Genomic DNA, 15520 nt, shown 5'->3' on the forward strand with positions numbered 1-15520 from the left:
CGTGCGGGCCACCAGGCCAGCAGGGGCCGCGGCGCGGCGGGGGCGCGCCGGGCCCAAGGTCACCGCGCCGGCCTGCCCGGGGGAGGCGGATGGGTGGGGATCCGCGGGCCTCCCCGGGCGCGCGCCCCCCCCTCGGCGGCGCGCACGGGGCCCGGGAAGCAGAAGCGGCGGCGGCGGCGGCAGCAGCAGGTGGAGCCGGAGCCTCCGCGCAGCCGAGGCCGCGGCCACTGCCGGCGTCGCCGCCATTAGACAATAGGAGCGGCGGCCGGGCGTGCGGGGAGGCGGGCGGCGGGGAGGGGCGGGGAGGGGCGCCGGGCGCGCAGGAAGCGGGGCCCGGGGCGCGCCGGGGCCGGGCGCGCGGGGAGGGGGCGCAGGAAGCGGGCGAGGCCGGGCGCGGGAGGCGGCGGCGGCGGCCCGGGAGCTGCCGATCGGCGCCGGGACAAAGGCGCGGCCGCCGGCGCCCCGAGCAGCCCGAGCCGGGGCGCACAGCCGGGGCGCAGCCCGCGCCCCCCGCCGCGACTGACATGATGTTTCCACAAAGCAGGCATTCGGTAAGCGGGGCCCGCCGGCCCGGCGCCCACCCCATCCGGGCCCGGCAACCCCCAGTTCCTGGCTGGGCCATCCCCCAAGCTCTGGGCCCTGCGTCCCCCCAGGTCCCGGCCCGGCCCCCCCAGTTCCCAGCCGAACCATTCCCTCCCTCAGGTTCGGGCCCTGCACCCCCCCCTCAGGTCCAAACTCAGCGCCCCTCTCCAGGTCCAAGCCCTGTGCCCCCAGCTCTAGATCCCAGCCGGGCCGCCCCCACCCCCCAGCTCTCAGCTCGGCATCTCCCCCCCAACTCCTGGGCCCAGTCCCCTCTAGCTCTGGGCCCAGCGCTACTCCCCACCCCCGCCGCCAGCTCCCGGACTCCCTCCCATCCCCCGTAGCTCCCGGCCCCTCTCCCGGCTTCCGGGACCAGAGTACCCCGCTAGGTTCCAAGCCAGGTCCCCTCCAGCTCCCAGCTTAGATCCCCCGACCCCGCGCCAGCCCGGGCCCTGCCCCCAACCCCCCCAAGCCAGGATGGGCCTCGGCGGCCTTGGCCTCAGGCCTAGGGCGCCCCGGAAGCCCCACCAGGCACCTCTAAGGCTGGGGGTGCTTTCGGGGTCCGGGAGTGGGGGGAGACCCAAGGCGCACCCCTCCCGGAAGAGCGCGGCCTGGAGGAAGGGTGCTCAGAATCAGGGGTGCCCCCACTCGGAAATTTCAGGCGGTGAGAGATGCCCCTCCCCCAAGGGGACTAGGCTAGGAAACCTCATTCCCCCCCAACTTGGGGGGGTCTCTCTAGGACACGTTCTCCTCCCCCCAGAGGCAACTGGGCGCTCAGAGTGCACCCCCTCCCGGCGCTTTGGAGGCGCGGTAGAGGGCGCACCCTGCCCCCCACCAAGGGCGGGCCTTCAGACGCACCCCCACAGCCTGGGGGTGGCGGAGGACGAGAGGGCGCACCCACCCCCCTCGACTCGCTGGGAGAGGCGGGGGCAGGAAGCGAGGGCGGGGGCCGCGCCAGGAGCTGTAAACACGGGCCCGGGAAGTGGGGCGGGTGGGGGGGGCGCTGCAGCTGCGCCTGCCGCCGCCTTGGGGCCTCTGTGGCGGGGGAGAGGTGGATGTCTGCCCTGTGGGGTCCTGACCCGGGCCGCCGCCCCCTCCCCACAGGGCTCGTCGCACCTCCCCCAGCAACTCAAATTCACTACTTCGGACTCCTGCGATCGCATCAAAGATGAGTTTCAACTGCTGCAGGCTCAGTACCACAGGTGAGCTGGGGGCTGGTGGTCCCAACTCGGAAGAAGGTGGAGCCCCTTGCTCCAGACTGAGGCCTGGAGCGGAGATTGTGGCCTCTGCTTTATATACAGACTCCAAAAAATAGAGGCCATGAAGGTCTTAGTGGCAGGCGCTGTCTTTACCACTTCAGGGATATGACATTCATTTAGTCTTTAAAACAGTCCCATTTTTGTAGATGAGAAATCTGAGGCATCAAAAATGTCAATAATTTGCCCAGACTCAGTTGTCTGGTTTTAGAGCCCCTCTCCCCACCTCCACACCAATGGATAAAAGACCCCCAGCATCTAGAATTGGTGATTGATTCTCCACCTCCCCAAAGCCCTCCCCCCCCCACCCCCGCCCCAGATCTGTAGCCTGGTTTTGGAGAAAGGGTTCCTGCCACCCAGCAGGAAGGTGATTCTCCCTCCAGAATTGAATCTGACATTGCTAAAGGGTTTTGCCATGTGCCTGATCTAAAGAGAAAGGAACTATTTATTTTTCATTTTACATTTGGAAAAACTTAAGCCCAGAGATTTTTTGAGGTTGCACAGCAAGAAAGTAGCAAGATTTAGATCCCATCTCTGGACTGAAGGAAGCAGATCCTCAAGGCTGTGCTGCAGAGTGGTCTTTGCCTGGGAATCAGATGGGGAGTCTATATACCAGTGGGGTTTGGGGCCTCCCTGGATCTATTTACCCACACAGAAGTATTTTTTGAAGGATCCTGGGATTTCTGCAAGAAGAAATTGGAAAGAGTGATATATTTGTTCTTTAGAGGGTACTGCCCATTCTCCCCATTTGCTGAAGAGTGAACATACTTCCTTTTGTTTCGTCTTCCCTGCTGTCCTATCATTGTGCCCATTTCAAAGATCAGGAATCGGAGGTGTAGTTGATTGAAGGTTCTGATCCTGTGATATGGAGGGTTTAGGGGCTTTGCCCAACAGATCTGGCCTCTCTGAGCCTCTCCAGGGGGTCCCCTCTCCCTGCCTGGCCCATGCACACATCACAGTGACCACTGGAGCCGATCCAGTTCTAGAGATGTTGCCAGAGCGCTGTGTGACCTCAGATAGGTCACACCCCATCTCTGAACTTCACAGTCTCTGTTCGCTGGGCTTAGGCTTCCTGGTGTACACTGAGGGCTTCCACTGTGTTGGGGCTGTCCCAGTATCTACCAGTCCCTCAGGAAAGGCCAGAAATGCCGAATTTGGAATGAAATTGCACATGGACATTTTTAAAGAGAATTAGACTAAGTGTGGCTCACCTGTGAACCCAGGTATACAAGTCATGGTCAGTCTGGCAGAACGAAACTCTAAGTCCCCTGGGGTGACCACAAGATGAATGAAATATTTATTGGGTACTTACTGTATGCCAACATGAAGAGCATTTCTGGTCTTAATTCTTCTTGTCCTCACCACCCCACCCCGGAGGCTGGAGCTCAGCAGACTCAGCGACCAAGGCCCGGAGAGGTAGAGGCGTTTGCCCAGAGTCACACAGCATCAGAGTGGCGGGACTGAACTTTGGACCCAGTTTATCTAGTTGAGTTTGTGGCCTCAGCTCTCTACCTGTCACCCTGACACCCCCTTGGGGGCCTTTGAGAAATATCCAAAGCTCATCCTTGCTGGGGCAACCCAAGAGAGGAGGGGGATCACCAGCTCTATTATCCAGTGATAGAAATTTATACCCCTCCCCCAACCATGGAAATCAGAGGTCACAAGATGGGCTGGGGGCCTTTGAAGATTCCTTACTGAATTCAGTCCAGAGCCCTGCCAGTGGGCTCTGGGCCCTTGTAACCTCTCAGCAATGTCTGTTTATTCCTTCTTTGCTGGAGAGTTTTGCCCAGTGGGTGGGAGTATGGCCTTTGAAGCCAGCTTCCTGGCTGTGTGACCTTGAGCCTGTTCACTCAACCTCTCTGAGCATCCATTGCATCATTTTTATGAAGGAGACTGACGTTAACAGCCCTGACCTCGTTGGATTTCATGATAGGAAAAAGTTTCTTTGAATCCCTGTCTGACCTACAGTCAGGATATTTGCTCTGACTTCTGTTTTTATTATTTTCATTGCTTTCTCCACCCCCACATCTTCAAGGTGGGTTTCATCATCCCCAGTTTCCAGCTAAGGCACCTTTGGGTCCCCTTCCCCCCTCTTCTCTCTGACCCCCACCAAAGTTTGGGGCTCCCTTGCACAATGAGGGGGACATCATCCCAGCCCTGGCCCTCCCCCTCTTCTTCTTCAGTCTGAAACTCGAATGTGACAAGCTGGCCAGCGAGAAGTCAGAAATGCAGCGTCATTACGTGATGGTAAGCCAGCCCGGGGGTCTGGTGGGCAGGGCCAGAGGACCCCAGGTCCCCCTCCAGCACTGGCAGCTGCTGTCTGAACCCTGGCCATCTCCTCTGGGATGTGCGAGAAGTCAGGGTCTGCTCTCCGCTCAGCCAGCCCCTGGCCGGGCTGAGTTAATCTTGTTGGCCTGGCTGCCGGCCCAGGCAGTGGCCGAGGTGCCAAGCCACCGGGTTGCGGCCTGGGCCTGCCAGGTCCCTGGCTGTCCTTGGCAGCGGAGGAGCCAGTGGCTGTGAAAGCCAGGAACTGGGGTTAGAGGGGGGTTGTTGATCCCTCCCCTCCCCACCCCCACTGTCTAAGCATCCCAGGCTTAACCCCTCCTAGTCCAAGCTTGGAGGAGGACTCCTGGAGGGCCCCCTTCCCCAGGCAGGAGGCTGACACTCTTTTGAGGTGGGTGGGTGGAAGGGAGGGAGGGGGTGACACTTCCTTCTTGGGCCTGACATTGGAGACCCTGCCCCTGCACACTGCTGGAATCACTTGCTTCGCTTCATATGCACCAGGTGGTGATTTCTGCATCAAAACCCCTGCCTAAGCCCAGCCCAGAGCCCACTTCCCCCAGGCCATGGGGGAGGCAGAGCTGGACAAGGAACCTCTGGATTCAGAGGGATGGGGCTGGGGCACTCCAGAAGGGTATGCTCCTGTTTGGAGAAAGACTGCATGGAGAAGGAGGCACTGCAGCTGGGGTCCTGATGAATGGATAGGAGCCAGCTGGGCAGAGAAGGGGAGACCACACAAACCTGGCTTTCTCCCCCTATCTTCCCTGGGGGGTGATGGGGAGTCATAGGAAGGTTTAGAGCAGGGGAGGTGCAGGGTCAGATGTGGGGCATGAGGAGGGGGGGCGCTGGCCCCAAAGGCAGACCCAACAGGATTTGTTTATCCTCGATTATTTATACCCAGGAAGACAAACTTCCCTGGAGTCCGGGGCCACCCGCAGACAAGACACATAAAGATAAAAGATTAGGAGCCTTGGAGTGTGTGTGTGCCTGTGTGTGTGTGCGTGTGTGTGTGCGTGCGTGCGTGCGTGTGTGTGTGTGTGTGTGTGTGTGTAGGGGTTGAGGTCATTATTCCAGAAATGGGGCATTCAGGGCCCCACTGGCGTCCCTAGCATCCTCACCAGGCACCTGGGCCCCAGCTCCAGGTGTGGGTGTCTCCCCGCTTCCGACTCCATCTCTCTCGCCTGCCCTCCCCTCCTCCTACCTCTCTCTTTCTCCCCCTCTTTGTCTCTCTCTGTCACTTCCCCTGTGTCTTTTGTCTCTGGAACCTCACATCCTTCACCCACCCCCATTTCTGTCTCCCCCCTACACAGTACTACGAGATGTCCTATGGCTTGAACATCGAGATGCACAAGCAGGTATGCCCCCTTCCCCCCTCCTCCGCCCCCCTGCCCCGCCCAGGCAGGTAGGAACCCGCCACCCCTTGGCTGAGAACCAAGACTGCCTTGGTATCCTGTTACCTCCGGAGCCCCCCCACTTCTGTTCTTTCTCAGGCCTCCCTGGGAGGTTGCTCTCCCTGAGGGGGAGGGCAGAGGCTTTCCCAGGACCTGCCACCCTCACTCCATTGTCTCTCTTTTGTGACAGCCCTGGGGGAGGGGGGTGATATGACCTGCCAACCCACCCTCCAAACCCTATCTCAGGTGTGTTAGAGAATTCTGATGCCAGCTGCCCCGACCTCTTCCTCCCTCCCTCTCACGGAATGCTCACTACCTGTGAGGCATCGGGCATCTTTCCAGGGCCACCCAGACCCCAAGCCACTGGGCCTGGATTTCGCTCTGTCCTGGGCTCTTAGCTACCCTCAGAGACTCAGCCCCCGGGGCCACTTTTGCTGCTGATCGGGTGCCCATGGGCCTGATGAGTCGATATGATCCTGGGACTTGCCGGCCTCCTCTTGGATTAGACAGAACCGCTGGGCTTTCCAGGGCTGGTCTGCACCTGCCCTGGCTGGCTGCTGCCCAGGGCTGAAGTGTCTGTCTGTTCCAGGCTGAAATCGTCAAGAGGCTAAATGGGATATGTGCCCAGGTCCTGCCCTACCTGTCCCAAGAGGTGAGCAGAGCCCCCGGGGGTCTGCTGGGAGGAGATAGACCCTGAACTTCCCTCAGCCCCACCCCTCTGTAGGCATCTGTGTGCCCCAGGGCACACGACTGCCTTCTCTGGACCTCCCAGCCATCAGCCAGTCTGTGCAGGAGAAACCCCAGGGGTGAAGGGAAGGACCTCACCCTGCTGTGGAATTCCCAGCCTGCGTGAGTCATTGCACCGTAAAAACGTCAGCTACATTGCCGAACACTGCACCAAGAATTTTGTTTCTGCCTTTCACCTTCCTGAGATTCGTCTGCCTGGTCCTGCTGGCCGCTGGGTGTACAGGAAGGCACTCTGCACACAGAGGCAGACATACAGACAGACACAGATGCAATAGACAAATGCACAGATGCAAAACATAGACACACAAGCACATGGACACGCAAAGGTCTATGCACCCAAGTCTTCCTCTTCTGTTTCCTGGGATTCTCGGTGTGAAGCCCACTGTACGCGCACACACACGTCTGGGTCACGTAAGACCCCTCTGCTCTCTGCCAGATTTACCGCTGATAATTCATCATTTCCTTTTTAAACTCTGCTGGTACCTTAGGGTCCCACAGGGGATGATGCCCAGGGACAATTCCAGGAGGACACCATGGAAGCCCCAGAGAAGGAGATTCTTAGGGCCCTGAAAATCTAGCTTTATGGTTTCCTTTCATAGCAGGGGCTCCCTGGTAGCCAAGGCACAAAAGGAGCTTGGCAGATTTTAGCATCTGATAGCCAAAGAGACAAATTTTCAGGGAAAGCTGGGGATTGCCCCGAACCTCGACTCGTACCCCAGCTGTGCCAGAATTCACTGGGCCTTCACGGCTGCGGAGGAAGAGGAGCTTGGGTTAGCAGACCTCAGATCTCTTCCATTAGCAGTCCTGGTCTGAGCTCTTAACAAGCTTTGACTTCTTTGCATGTGGCATTGGTCATAGTCCACGGTTTCCTAAGATTCTGGTACCAAGCCCTTTGGGCCTTCTGTGCATCTCTATGTATCCCATTTTCCAGATGAAGAGACTGAGGCTTTGTGAAAGGAATCACCTGGAGAGAGGGGAGTTTCCTGAGGGGAGAGATGGGAAATCGAGGAGAGGGAGGGCTCTAACAGTGCAGATGGGAGTGGGACTTCTGGGCTCTGTGCCACAAATCCCAACAAGACGGGGTGAATCATCTGTCACCTCTCCATCCCCCACCCCCCACTTTCCAGCACCAGCAGCAGGTCTTGGGAGCCATCGAGAGGGCTAAGCAGGTCACTGCTCCTGAGCTGAACTCCATCATCCGAGTACGTCTGGGGTCTTGTGGGGGGATGGGGGAGGGACAGGTGGGCTCAAGGGGGCTAATGCTCCCCTGTTTGTGTACTGCAGCAGCAGCTCCAAGCCCACCAGCTGTCTCAGCTGCAGGCTCTGGCCCTGCCCCTGACCCCCCTGCCTGTGGGGCTGCAGCCCCCTTCTCTGCCGGCGGTCAGCGCGGGCACCGGCCTCCTCTCTCTGTCAGCGCTGGGCTCCCAGGCCCACCTCTCCAAGGAAGACAAAAACGGGCATGACGGTGACACCCACCAGGAGGACGACGGCGAGAAGTCGGATTAGTGGGCGGCTGGGATGGGGAGGGTGGGGGGTGGGACAGAGGGGAGACAAACACTGAGAGAGAGGAAGGTTCAGCACGCGAGACACAGTGATAGCTTGGGATTGGCCAAACTCTGGTAGTATTTATGTTAGCTGCCTGCTGGGGCTGTCGCCCTGCTTCTGTGCCCTACCCTGGCTTGGCTCCTACCCCTAATTCCTGGCCTCCTCCTCCCCTGTAGACTGAATGGGTCAGTACCCACTCATACCACAGATGAGGCAAGCTGAGGCCTGGAGACATAGGGGAGGCCAGGTCCTAAGGGAGCAAAACCTCAAGAGGTCCAACACCCCCTGCATTTCCCTGATTCACACACATGTAACTGACAGTCTGCCCGCCAGGAGGGGGCCCCCACCCCAGCCTCCCATTCTGGCACTGCATGCAAACACAATGCTAGCTGCCCCTCCCCACCCTGGGCACCCCGCGTCTCCCCCTCCCACCCACTCACCCTCCATGAGTTCCTGATGCCCGCACCCACAAAAGAAAGAGGGGCCACCGACAGCAAGCTTAGCCCCAGGGCAACAGTGGGGCCAGCAACTCAGAACTCCCTTTCTCCCCTTCCCGAATAAAGATGAGGGTACTCAAGTTGTCTTGGTTTTTATTCCCCCCCCCTTTTCCAGTATACTAGCTTGTCTTTTAAGAAAAGGGATATTAAAAAAAGGAAAAAGACAAAAATGTTAAAAAAAAAAAAAAAAGCAACACCCACACCTGTGTCTGTATATAGCCTTTTAGACTGTCAGCTTTTGTTGTGTTCAGTCGTTTGATCTCTACGGAGAGAAGTGAAAATGCTGTATCGAGGGTGGGCTTAGCTGTGCCTTTCAAATAAAGACGTGAGAAGGTTGGTTGCTGTGTTTCTGCCTCTGTGTTGTGGGCTGCCCCGCGGTGACTCCCTTCCCAGGGGAGGAGGGGGGCCTCCTTCAAGCCTCAGGCCCCTCCTCTGTTACGGGACTGGATATGAACAGTCCTGAGTCCAGCTTGTAAATATAATTTAGCTCCTGAACGCAGTCCCTAGCCCAGAGATGGTCAGATGGAGGCTCGAGGTCACACAGTAAAGCCTAGGTGTTTGAGGTCTGGTCAGCTGTTTTGACAAGTAGGCAAAAGGACTCAGAAAAGCTAAGGGGTCACTGAGCATAAGTGGTGGGACTGGTTTCTGAGCCTCAGGCCAGATGGTTCCTAAGTGAAATTCTTTACCCTTAAGAGACAGATGTTAAGACCATGAGCAGTCACTGTGCGTGCATTACAGATGGCTTCTTCCAGATCAGAGAACTGATTCCTGGCTGGACCTCAACTCTCCAAGGACCACTTGGAGCCTGCCTTCACGCCCCTGCATCCAAGCTGGACCACCTGGGGAGGGGGAGCCAGGAGGAAAGGTGGTTCCCTAGGGCACCTGGCACTTCAGTCAAGAGAACATCAGTCTCCCCACCCAGGATATAGGGCTGAGGGCAAGGAGCGGGTTGGAGAGTGGGAGCTGTCATTTTGACTTTGCAGTATCTTCCATCTTGCAAGATCTTTGCCAGGGCTTCTTGGCATAGAACTCTCACTCTCAAGGGACTAGGAGCATGAGGAGACCAGGGAATTCTCAACTATCTGCCTGATCCAGTGGCTTTCCAGGTGGCCAAGGGCACAGGGAATGAGGCAAGGGGTAGTGATGGACAGCCAACTTCAGAGAAAATGTCTTCTGTCCCTCAAGAGAAAAAGAAGGTGTAGAGGGGACAGGGGGACCCTCCTTCTGCACCCCACTGCCTCCCCCACTACAGAGAAATCACATGCAAAAATCAATGTAATAAGACCACTCCCTGGTTAACATGTATCCTCATATGTTAATGCAGGTACTTCCCCAGTGATCCAGTGGTTAAGACTCTGTGTTCCCAATGCAGGGGGCCAGGGTTCAATCCTTGGTCGGGAAGCTAGATCCCACATGCTGCAACAACAATAGCAAAAACCCCCAAAACTCATCTCTGTGACTTGGGGAATATAAACTGTTAACATCTGCCTCCAAAAGACTGCTTGGCACCCAGCAATGCCCCTGGACTTCAATGTTAGATCCATGCAACAGGCATGCCACCAGAGTGTTCAGAGCAGCTGTAACAAGTCATTATTGCCCCAAACTGGAAACTACCAGCTGTCCATCAAAGGGCAGAAGGGTAATTTGTGATACCAGCTGCCTATGGAATACTATGCAGTCAGAAAAAGAACCAGAAACCACCTCACTCAACACCTGCAGCACACACACAGAACACTGAAAGAGCCAAGTACAAAAGAGAAGATGCTGTGTGATTCCATTTATATAGAGAACAACAGGTCCAAGTGACCTATATAGTTTCACATGTCATGGGGTTACCCAAGCAGACTTCTACCCATGATGGAAGCTTGGGGGCTGATTACGTGAGTGTATTCATTTTGTGATAAGTGATCAAATGATAATCTGGGCACTCTTCTGTGTGTTCTACTTCACAATTTTTATCTTTTTGCCATGTGGCAGGCAGGATCTAGTTCCCAGGCAGGGGGATCGAATCCCTGCATTAGGAGTATGGAGTCTTAACCACTGGACTGCCAGGTAAATCCCGGCAGGGGGGGTATCTTTTTTTTTTTTTTTCTCAAAATTTTAAAAAATGTTTCAAAGACTAGATTATCTTTGGCCTCTGTGGCCCTAGCAGAGACATTACTTTGCCGACTAAGGTCCGTCTAGTCAAGGCTATGTATGGTTTTTCCTGTGGTCATGTATGGATGTGAGAGTTGGACTGTGAAGAAGGCTGAGTGCCGAAGAATTGGTGCTTTTCAACTGTAGTGTTGGAGAAGACTCTTGCGAGTCCCTTGGACTGCAAGGAGATCCAACCAGTCCATTCTGAAGGAGATCAGCCCTGGGATTTCTTTGGAAGGAATGATTGCTAAAGCTGAAACTCCAGTACTTTGGCCACCTCATGGGAAGAGTTGACTCATTGGAAAAGACTCTGATGCTGGGAGGGATTGGGGGCAGGAGGAGAAGGGGACAACCGAGGATGAGATGGCTGGATGGCATCACGGACTCAATGGACGTGAGTCTGAGTGAACTGCGAGAGATGGTGATGGACAGGGAGGCCTGGTGTGCTGCGATTCATGGGGTCGCAAAGAATCGGACACGACTGAGCGACTGAACTGAACTCTGTGGCCCTAGGAATAAATTCTAGGACCAGGACACCCTGAGGATCTGCTACCCACCATTCTAATTATTCCTCCTCAGCAGGCTAGAGCCAGGTTGAAACATTTTGCCTTTCCTTGAATAGAGACCATTGCACATGCTGTTCTGGAACAGTGACTTCCCCCCCCCCTCCCTTGGGTTCTAATCCCCCCAAATCCCAAGAAATCATTTTTCTGACCTTTCTTCACAAAGCAAGTTTCCCTGGTACTATGAAAATTTCAACTGGGATGGGAACAACAGCTATTACTAATACATCTCATAATGGTTCTGGACACAGAGTCTCCAGCCTGGGCTTAAATCCTGACTCTTCCTCTCACAGCAAGGTGATTCGAGCAAGCAAGCAGCTTCACACTGCTCTGGGTCTTGGTTTTCCCTATCTGTGAAATGGGTATAATCACACCGTTGTCATGAAGATCCTATCATGGACCCCGGCATTCATTCATTCTTCCTTTAAAAAACAAAAACATACTGAGCTCCTACTCTGAGCCCTGGGGACAGCAGGGAAGGAAAAGGAAAGACTTAAGTCCCCACCCTTGTGGCCAGATAGACACATGCGTTGGGAAAATACAAAATGGGTCAGTGGGTGTATGGATAGAAACCGAGGCAGAAAGGAAAGTGAAGTCACTTGTCTGATCTGTTTCTGGGAAATTGTTCCGAGGATTAGCAGAAAGCCTGCAAGGGCTCAAGAGAAGTCAGCTGATATTATTAGTACTATTACTGATGTAGCTGGCAGATGAAGGGCGTGGCGGGGGCGGGGGGCTCTGCTCCAAAGAAAAAGGGGCCCGTAGGGCTGGGAACGGTAAAGCGAGGGCCCTGGAGTCTGCTGTGGGGCGCGTGACCAGAGGGTCTTGGGGCGGGAGAGTGGGAGCAATCGCAGCCGGGAAGCCGGGGCAGGCGGAAGTGCGGTCTTCAGGGCTCCCTCCCCGCCGCGGCCTCCCGCGCTTAACGACCACGCCGCCGGCGACCTCGGCTAATTGATCTGCTAATGGGCCCCGCGCCGCGGCCGCGCCTAATGAGGCGGGAGGAAGAGGAGGAGGGGGCGGTGGGGAGGGTGGAGGGGAGGAGGGGGAGAGGAGGGAGGAAGGAAGGGGGAGAGGAGGAGGGGGAGAGGGAGGATGAAGAGAAGGGGGGTAAGGGGAGAGAAGGGAGAGGCAGGAGGAAGGAGGGGGGTTAGGGAAAGGAGGGAGAAAGAAAGAAGGGGGGATGTGGGGGAGGGGAGGAAGGCGGGGAGCGAAGGAGCAATAGAAGAGGGGGAGGGAGGCAAGGGGGAGGGGCAGAGGGACCCCAGAGGGGGCTGCAGGGGCACAGGTCCTGGTGAACCCAACTGTTCTGACTAACCCACCCTCCTCCCAGACCCTAGGGCCTTCTGGGAGTCCCTCTTCTACCCTCTCCCCCTTTTTAAGGGTCTTTCCAGCAGCGAGGATCCCTGTGCTTCAGGGTATGCAGGTCCCTGACTCTCTCTAAGCCAAGATGTTCCTGTGCATACAATCATGTCCTCCCACAGGCCCCAGTGGCAAGAGTGTGACCCAGCACCCTCCTGCACCCCAGTCCTCCAGAGCCAGGCTCACCTCCTCCTCCTGATTTGGCCTCCCAGGCTGAGGAAGGGTCAAGGGCTAACAGATTTTCCAGCCAGCCGGGGAAAAAAAGCATCCTGTAAATGAGGATGTGACATTAAACATTCACATTCCAGGCTGGCCAGGTACCTCTGCTGCCTGAAATATTTATGTAGCTTTCCTCCTTCCAGAGTCTGGGAGTTTGCATCTTGAACTGAGATTAGACTTGGAGGAGAAACAAAAAGCACCTGCAGTGATGTGGAATCAGGGACCTTGGCATGACCACCCCACACGCTCACCCCATTGTACAGACAGGAAAACTGAGGCCTGAGGAAGGGCAAAAAGTGAAAGTGAAGTCGCTCAGTCATGTCTTACTCTTTGCAACCCCATGGACCCGTAGTCTATCAGGCTCCTCTGTCCATGGGATTTTCCAGGCAAGAGTGCTGGAGTGGATTGCCATTTCCTTCTCCAGGGGATCTTCCCGAGCCAGGAAACGAACCTGGGTCTCCTGCATTGCAGGCAGACGCTTTACCGTCTGAGCCACCAGAGAAGCCCCAAGGAAGGGCAAGATAAGTTGTCAAAAGTCACAAGACGAGACAGGGCCACAGCCAGTCTCCTGCCCTTTGCTGGCTGGTTTGCAGAGCTCTCGGCCCCACTAGGCAGGACCAGAAATAATCAGGAAAGCAATGCAGATCATAAGGATAACAGAAATCATAGATGGCTGCCATCCACTGAACACCTATTATGCTCTGACCTTGGCTCACGGCTTCAGCTGCAGTTCTCAAACAATTCTTGAACATGCCTGGTGAAGGAAGGACCATTTTACAGATAAAGAAACTGAGGCCGGAGGCGTCAAGTGACGCCCCTACTGAGGCGTCAAGTAGGGGCACACAGCAGAGAACCTGGATACTGAAAGACACACATCTTAGCCTGGACCCAGCGCAGGTGGGCAGAGCTCTGCCTCTTCCCCTTGCTCGGGGCCTTCATTCTAATCGGCATCCTTTTCCAGTCTGAGGGTGACTGAGCATGGTGCCACCTCTGGGCAACCCTTTGCATGGTGGGACACACTGTCCCCACAGCCACTGCACTCCGGCCATCACCACCACCCCCTCTCTCCTGCTCACTGGCTTTATCTTTACAGCATCGATCGCTGTGAACAACTTAGGTCAACAAATATTCACTGTCCTCTGCCTTTCCCCACACCCACACCGGAGATGAGTTCAACAACAGGGACTGGGTCTGTTTGGGTCACTCCTGAATCCCTAGGGCTTGGACTCCTGCCTGGCGCACAGCAGGTGTTCAGGGAAGATGTAGGAAGAAAGTGAGAAGATGGCAAAGGAGCCATCGAGATGGGTGGGCCTAGGCCACTGGGAGCTACGGAAGGTGCTGGAGCAGAGGAGGGGTGCAGCCACACCCATGATGAGTAGGATCTTCTGGGGTCGCAGCGGGGCCGGTCTGCAGGGGAGACAGAGGCAGGACCCCAGGACTAGGTCTGCATGGAATTTAGGTATTTTCTGACTTTAGGGGCTGCAGGAGGGAGCTGCCTGTACCCCAAGGCCCTGCCAAACGCCCAAGCACTCTGCTCTGCATAGCTCTCGCGGGGTCTGCCCTTCTCCGACTATCTCTGCACCTCCTCTGCCTCTGGGTACCTCCGGGTCTCGGTCTCTCTCTTCCTCGGTCCTTCAAGGTCTTTCTAGACCTCTCTCTCCTCTCCCTCGAACACTCCCTCCTACTATGCTCCCTCCCCGCCATCCCCGCCTCTCAGTCGACCTCGCTGGTCCTCCCCGCCTCCAGCTCCCCCTACAAACCTCTCCCACCCACCCAGGGCCCCTGGGCCCGGTTGCTGGGCGCCTGCCAGGCCAGGAAGCCCGCCTCTCCCCGCCCTTGCCCCCCCCCCCCCCGCCTCTTCGCGTCCTCCTCCCACTCCTCCCCCTCCGCCCCTCCGCCCCTTCGCCCTTTCCTCCTCCGCCCCCTTCACCCTCTCCTCTTCCCCCGCCCCTCCTCCCCCTTTGTCCCCTCCGTTTCCTCCTCCCCCTCCCCTCTGGGCCTCCCACCTCCCTGGCGGGGGAGGGGCGGTACCCTCGCTCCGCGTCCCCTGCTGGACCTGACCTGGCCACTTGGGTGACGCGTCGGCCAGGCCTTCGGGGTTACCCGTGGTTCCTCTGCGGGGGGACGAGGGGGTGGCCACCCAGCACGCAAGAGGGGTGGCCCCGGGGCCCAGGACCACAGCCACCGAGCGCTCACCCCGAGCGCCGCCTACTGTGTGACCTTAGACAGGTCCCTCGGCGTCTCTGGGCCTGGTTGCCTCCATCTCCCCACCCCCCCACTCCCAAGCGAGACCCACCAGCCACCGGCAACCGGAATTTACTGGGCGCCTGCTGTGTGCCAGACTCTGCAGTGGCTGCCCTGGACTCAGGACAGCACCCCTCTTTGCCCCTAGTGGAACCCACAGCGGGTAGAGAAGACAACAAATAAACCCGTGAATAAGATAATTTCCGAGAACAGTCAGGTGCTGGGAAGAAAAATCCAGTAGGGGCAGGAGACAGAAAATGACAGGAGGCTACTTAAGCCAGGAGATGGGGGGAGGTCTCTCCAAGGAGGTGACATTTGAGCTGAGACCTGGATAACTACAGGAGTCTGCATACAGGGGATGGGGGGAGGTGTTCCAGGTAAAGGGAGTCCAGGGCAGAAGCCTGGAGGCAGTTCAGCCTGGTCAACTGCAGGGTCTCATTCCTTACTTTGCAGGGCAGCTGTGAGCATCAGACACAAGGTCAAGTGAATAAAGCAGCTAGCTCAGAGTAATCAATGTCTTGAGAACCATTACCAAGGACAGCCCCCTTTTCCAGATAAGCAAACTGAGGCCCAGGGTGGATTAAACGACTTGCTGCACATCAGAAGTTGGAGAGGGAGATTCATATTGGTCGCAATGTTCCACTCACACCTGTGCAGTGCAGGGGGGCTAGGGGAGTCTCAGGTCCAGCAAGGAGTGCCCTCCCCAG

The 15520-nt window shown here is 57.0% G+C and overlaps 1 protein-coding gene across 1 annotated transcript; it reads left to right on the forward strand.

Annotated features, from left to right (window-relative positions):
- The first annotated feature begins 370 nt into the window (after positions 1 to 370).
- On the forward strand, positions 371 to 8632 carry TLE5 (TLE family member 5, transcriptional modulator). Its single transcript, XM_015095901.3, has 7 exons — positions 371 to 551; positions 1684 to 1781; positions 4019 to 4082; positions 5426 to 5470; positions 6096 to 6158; positions 7381 to 7455; positions 7538 to 8632. The coding sequence occupies exons 1-7, from the start codon at positions 525 to 527 to the stop codon at positions 7757 to 7759; spliced, it is 594 nt and encodes a 197-aa protein (XP_014951387.1). The 5' UTR covers positions 371 to 524; the 3' UTR covers positions 7760 to 8632.
- The last annotated feature ends 6888 nt before the right edge of the window (positions 8633 to 15520 follow it).

The sequence above is a fragment of the Ovis aries genome, chromosome 5, assembly GCF_016772045.2.
Source record: "Ovis aries strain OAR_USU_Benz2616 breed Rambouillet chromosome 5, ARS-UI_Ramb_v3.0, whole genome shotgun sequence".
Taxonomy (NCBI): domain Eukaryota; kingdom Metazoa; phylum Chordata; class Mammalia; order Artiodactyla; family Bovidae; genus Ovis; species Ovis aries.

Bases quoted from the DNA above. Each gene is read 5' to 3' on its own strand.
- TLE5 (XM_015095901.3), top strand. From the start codon at position 525: ATGATGTTTCCACAAAGCAGGCATTCG. The intron at 4,083-5,425 runs GTAAGCCAGCCC...CCCCCTACACAG, and splicing joins TGCAGCGTCATTACGTGATG to TACTACGAGATGTCCTATGG. The intron at 5,471-6,095 runs GTATGCCCCCTT...TGTCTGTTCCAG, and splicing joins ACATCGAGATGCACAAGCAG to GCTGAAATCGTCAAGAGGCT.